Genomic DNA, 6,120 nt, shown 5'->3' on the forward strand with positions numbered 1-6,120 from the left:
GGAGGAGCAGCCTCGGAAGCTGGAGCATGTCATCAAGGTGGCACATGCTTGTCTGCACCCCCAGGAACCTCTGCTGGACACCAAGAGCGAGGTGAGGGTGGGGGAGGGAGCCCTGGGGGTGGGAGTGGCTCAGGAATCACTGGGTCTTCCCTGTGCCCCTGAGGTGCTCCGGGTTCAGCCACCACATCCCTCTGCTTCACGCCGTGTCCAGCCTGGCCTGGAACACTTCCGGGGATGGAGCAGCCACAGCTGCTCTGGGCAACCTGCACCAGTGCCTCAGCACCCTTACTGGAAGGAATTCCTTCCCAGTATTCCTTCTATCCCTGCTCTCTGCCAGTGGGAACCATCCCCTGTGTCCTCTCACTCCGTTCCTTGTCAAAAGTCCCTCTTCAGCTCTCCTGGAGCCCCTTGAGGCGCTGGAAGGGGTTCTGAGGTCTCCCTGGAGCTTCTCTGTTCCAGGCTGATACACTCATCCCATCCCAGCCTGGCCTGGAGCCCTTCCAGGGCTCTGTGCCCATCTCCCATGCAGGGACATTCCCTCTGTGCCCCTGGGGACAGTGTTGGGGTTGATCCAGTGCCTCTCCTGAGTGACCTGCCCTCTCCTCCCCAGGCCTACCTGCAGCAAGCACAGGACTTGGCGATCCTGGAGAGCATTATCCTGCAGACTCTGGGTAAGTGCTGGGAGCAGCTGGACTGAACCTCAGAGCCAGGAGAGCTCCATGTCCTCTCCACAGGGAAGATTCCAGGCAACAAACCCCATTCCCACCCCAGCTCGAGTGTTCACATCAGTGTGTTCAGGTGTGACTCGGGTCAGGTCAATGCTCAGAGAGATTCCAGTGTGGAAGTTGTGGATTGTCTCTTGTTTGTTTTTTTTTTACCCCTGCCAAAAGCAGGTTTTGTGCTGCTTGTACTCCAGGCTCTGTCCTGGGTTTTGTTTTCAGTCATAAACCCATGGAATTGGGTTTGAAGGGACATACAGATAATCTAGTGCCACCCCAGTGCTCCAGTCCTGCTGCAGGAAGCAGTTTTCACTGAGAGGTGTCTAAAATAGGAGTTAAAAGTTAATATTTTAATCAAAATGAATGGAGTTGAATGGAGAAAAAACCCCTCCAAACCAAAAAATACCGAACAGCAATAGGTTTTGGGTGTTTTTGGGGAATGGAGTTGAATGGAGAAGAAAACCCTTCAAACCAAAAAATACCAAACAGCAATAGGTTTTGGGTGTTTTTGGGGAGTAGAAGTTGGAGCCTCCCCAGGGGGCTGTGCCTGGTGGATCTGCTGTCCTGTTCCTGTCCCAGATGTGCTGTTCAAACTTGGCTTTACTAACACATAACACTTTCAGAGGCAGTTTAGGGGTAGATTTTCCCTCCCAAAGAGCATGATCTCTCATTCCTGGCTAGATCCAGAGCAGATCCCTTGGAGGGGGCAGAGGTGTTCTTGGGTCACAAGCCAATGGCTAAGCTGAGCCCAGTTCTACCTCTTAGGTCTCCAGTTGCCTCTGGAACATCCCTATTCTTCCAGAGCCTTCTGCAGATCTGCTGCACACATGGATAAGCTGGAATTTCTTTTTCCTTCCAGACACAATTCCCAAAGTGAGGAGGGAACCAGAAGTTTGGGCTCAGTTGTCCTCAGTGCTCTGAGTCCTTCAAAGGGAAACAATCTGCTTCCTCTTAGCTTTCTGGGTGACACCAATTCCTTGGAGCAGATGCCATTGTCTTCTCCTTCCTCCCAGCTGCTCCAAGAGCTTTTGTCCTGCTATTTTTAACTTCCTTACTGGTGGTTTTGTTTCCAATGAAGACTTTCAGGAGTCAAGGAACTCTGGCAGTGACCCTTAGGGGCTGTGGATGGGGAACTTGAGGCCTCTGGCTGCAGGGAAATGGCTCCAGGCAGGGCTGTGGAGGGAAGGGCAGCAGGAGACATGGATCAGGATGTGGTGCTGGTTCTGATTCCTTTGTCTGTGTCCTTTCAGGGTTTGAGATTACCATTGATCATCCTCACACCCACGTGGTGAAGTGTACTCAGCTGGTGAGAGGTGAGAAGGCTTGGGGGCAGTGTCCAGCTGGGACAGCTCCAGAGCTTCCTGGGAACCTGGGATGGGGTGGGAGGGACCTTAGAGTTCCAGTTCCAGCCCTGCCTTGAGCAGGGCCACCTTCCACCAGCCCAGGTTGCTCCAAGCCCTATCCAGCCTGGCCTGGAACACTCCCAGGGATGGGGCATCCTCTGGGAATATCCATCCCAGCCCCTAAGCACCCTCACAGGGAGGAATTCCTTCTCAATATCAACCTAAATCTCTCCTTTTCCAGTGGGAAGCCATTCTCCCTCATTGTGGCACTCCAGGCTTTGTCCCAAGTCCCTCTCCAGCCCTTTAGGCCTCATAGGGTCAGCCCAGAGCCTTCTCCAGGCTGAACACTCCCAGTTCTCCTCACAGCAGAGCTGTTCATCCCTCTGAGCATCAGTTGGAGCTGGTTCTGACTCTGCTGACCCACACAGAGCTCTGAGTGAACAGTAATTCCCCAAATCCCTGTGGCTGTGGTCTGGAGCTGGTCAATCCCTGTGGTCCTTGCACTGAAATATGCCAATATTGACCAGAATATGCAAACTAACACCTTTTTTGTCCTTTTCTCCTGCAGCCAGCAAGGATTTGGCACAAACTTCCTATTTCATGGCCACAAACAGGTTAGTATTTGGTTTAGTATTTGGTTGTTTTATAATTGGCTGGTGATTTATATGCTGCTGGTGCCTCTGTGGACACTGCCCACCCTCAGTTTGCTTCAGAAAGACCCTTAGGGAAAGGTTCCCTTTACTTTTTCCTGCCTGCTCTGGGCAGAACTAGCTGGAAATTGAGGCCGATGTGATGCTCAGGAGCTTCAGTGCTTGTTTTGTAGGGATTTAGTGGTGAAAGTCTAAAAAACAAACCCCAAAGAAACCAAAAGAGTAAAGGTGAGATGAATCTATCACTTCTCCTTGCTGAGTCCTTGGGTGTTGGAGAGTTTTCCCTCCACAAAGTGCTGTGGAATTGATCAGTGAATGTGATTTGTACCTCCAAAAATGCTGGTTTAGGGTGTAAATGGGGACAAAGGGAGTTGGGTCCAGCCATGAGGAGGAAACTGCCCTGTGAGCAGAGTCTTGGGAAGGAAAATCAGCCCCAAGTTGCTCTTTTGGGTTGTTTTGTCCCTAAATCTCCCCTGGAAAGAAAAATCAGCCCCAAGTTGTTCTGGACAGGTTTGTCCCTAATTTCCCCTCCCAGGCTGATTCCAGCACTTGTGTTGGGATTGTTTGAAATCTAATTTCTAATCCTGGAGTCAAAGTTTGGGGCAGACCAAAGTTGTGGACACAGAAAATGTTGTGTTTGAGTGGAATTGTGGAGGGAAGAGGTGGCTCAGTGCCAGCAGAGCTGAAGCTGCAGGGCCAGAGAAGCCTCCCAGCCCTGGCTGGGAGTGTGTTTAGCTCTGGGCACGTGGTTCCCTCCTGTTCCCCTCCTGGAGGTGTTCCCTGCTCACCTGCACTGTTTGTTGAAGGAGTTTTCCAGCTCCAAAGGGCATAGTGTGGGTTTCCAGGTGGGAAGGGAAGGTGGTGCTGATAATGTTTGGGTAAATACAGCCCTGAAACCTACTTTATCCGTGCAGCCAGGACTGCAGGGCCGAGGAATCAGGAGTTGAGGCTGTGGTGGGAGAGATTCAGGCAGCAGGAGGGAAGTGGAGCCTCAGCTCTGCCTCAGGGTGGTGCCTGAGGGAGGGGTTGGAGAGGTGAACTGGGTTTATCCAGGTGTTCCACTGAGATTTCCTTCTGGCATCATTGTGGGGCAGAGTTGGGGCTCTCTGTGCACCCTGAGTTCACTCCTTCCCTTGGCAGACTGTTCCAGGGCTCTGAATTCCCTGGGCTTTACTACCTGCAGAGGTCTAGATCACCCCAGGATCCATGAAACCTCAGGAGTTTGGGCTGTATTTCTGCCTCTCCTCACTGCATTGATGGCACTGCAGTGCCCAGTGGTCCCTAAGGACCCATTCCTGACTGGGCAATTCCCACATCAGCCCTGCTCCCATGGTTCCCAAGGCTCTGGATCCTTCTGGTCCCTCAGGTCTCCCATTCCCAGCATTGCCCACACCTCCCAGCACTGAGGGCTGAGCAGCCATGGGGCAAACTCACATGTTAGTGACAATACCCGATGAGTGACCTGCCCTTGGGGGTCCCTGAGTCACTCCAGCATGCAGTGTGTCCCTGAAAACCCTTTGGGAAGGACCAGACCTTTCCTACAAGGGACAGTTTGCTCCTAGAGTGCCATCCAGGAGTTGTGCTTGGGGTTTCTCCTCAGAGCAGGGCTGAGTCTCCCCCTTGGAGATCCCAAATTCCCTACAGCAAACCAGAGATGAGCCAGGAAGGTGGTGGAGGAGATCCCAAATTCCCTGGAGCAGAGTAGGGATGAACCAGGAATATTGTGCAGGACAGAGTGGTGGAGCAGACCCCATATTCCCTGTTGCAAACCAGGGATGCACAAACTGGTGGAGCAGCCCCAATTCCCTGGAACAGGGCAGGGATGGACATTCCCTTGGAGCAAGGCAGGGATGAACACACTGGTGGAGCAGCCCTAATTCCCTGGAACAGGGCAGGGATGGACATTCCCTGGAGCAGAGCAGACACTCCCTGGCTTGAGGCAGAGCTGCCTTGGGCACTGGTGGTGCTGGGGGGTCTTGGGCACAGGGAGATGTCCCCAGTCCCCAGCAGTGTCCCCCCAGTGGTGTCGTAGCCTGATGGTGTCCCAGCCTGGCAGTGCCCTGGGGCAGACAGGGAGTTGATGGCTTTCTGATTTCTCTCTTTGCTGTCAGCCTGCACCTGACCACCTTCAGCCTGCAGTACACCCCCCCTGTTGTGGCCTGTGTCTGTATCCACCTGGCCTGTAAGTGGTCCAACTGGGAGATCCCAGTCTCCACGGACGGGAAGCACTGGTGGGAGTACGTTGATGGCACTGTAACTCTGGAGCTCTTAGATGGTAAGTTTGGGAGTGAGGTTTGCCCCCAGAGGCTCTTTGGGTCAGCTCTGGTCCTGGGTGTGGTGTTGGCACAGCATCTCCTGGGCTTCGGGATTCCAGGGCAGCAGCAGCTTCTGTAGCACCACAGGGATGACTTTGGATATGTCAGTGACTGCAGTTGGCAGAATTCCCTCCTGGAGCAGCTCCATCCCATCAGTAGCTCCACCGACCAGCAATGAGGGGGTTGTCCTGGTGGACCCTCTGACCCTCCTGCTCTGCTTTGTGTCTCCTCTGCAGAACTGACCCACGAGTTCCTGCAGATCCTGGAGAAAACTCCCAGCAGGCTGAAACGGATCCGGAACTGGCGGGTAAGGAGCTCGTGGGACAACGTGGGATCTGATTCCTTTGGGAATAGCAGTGCAGGACAGTGTCTGAGGGCATGGGGGGAGGAATCTGAACACTGTCAGCAAACGGTGTGTTCTGAGTTAACTCTGCAGAGATCCTGGTTTTCCTGCTGCTCTAGCAGCTCTGCTCCCAGCGCTTGGCAATGTCCCCACAAGGAGGGATGGGGCACAGTGTGTCTGTCTGTGAGTGAGGGCTGGCACTGAGCTGCTGCTGTTACCCAGCTCCAGGGACATGGAATCATAAAATCATAGTGTGTTAAGGGGTTGGAATGGACCTCAGAGGCCATCTAGCCCCAACCCCCTGCCCTGGGCAGGGACACCTCCCACCAGAGCAGGTTGCTCAAGGCTTTATCCAGCCTGGCTGTGATGAATGAATCATGGAATGGTTTGGTTGGAAAAGGACCTTAAAGCTTATCTTGTTCCACCCCACTGTGACAGGCAGTGATACCTTCCACTAGATCAGGTTGCTCGAAACCTCATTCAACCTATTCTTGAACACTTCCAGGGATGGGACATCCACAGCTTCTCTGGACAACTTGTTCCAGTGCCTCACTATCTTCATAGTAAAGACTTGCTTCCTAATATCTAATCTAAACTGATCCTTTTCCAGTTTACAGCCATTCCCCCTTGTCTTACCACGGTGATGACGAGAGCCTGTCGGAGCAGACGATCCTCAACATGATCTCCAGGAACAACAGCTCCGACATGAACATCGCTGGGCTCATGAGCATGTCCACCTCGTCCTCGGCC

The 6,120-nt window shown here is 53.3% G+C and overlaps 1 protein-coding gene across 1 annotated transcript; it reads left to right on the top strand.

The window, feature by feature from the left end:
* Nucleotides 1-4: 4 nt before the first annotated feature.
* Nucleotides 5-5,334, top strand: LOC103806098 (cyclin-T1-like; the record flags this gene model as incomplete). The annotated part of the gene is made up of 6 exons (XM_009078773.1): nucleotides 5-91; nucleotides 611-671; nucleotides 1,970-2,032; nucleotides 2,631-2,676; nucleotides 4,824-4,987; nucleotides 5,264-5,334. Coding segments are annotated over 6 exons (492 nt in total), but the record flags the coding sequence as incomplete, so codon positions are not given.
* Between the last annotated feature and the right edge of the window lie 786 nt (nucleotides 5,335-6,120).

The sequence above is a fragment of the Acanthisitta chloris genome, unplaced genomic scaffold, assembly GCF_000695815.1.
Source record: "Acanthisitta chloris isolate BGI_N310 unplaced genomic scaffold, ASM69581v1 scaffold7387, whole genome shotgun sequence".
NCBI lineage: Eukaryota > Metazoa > Chordata > Aves > Passeriformes > Acanthisittidae > Acanthisitta > Acanthisitta chloris.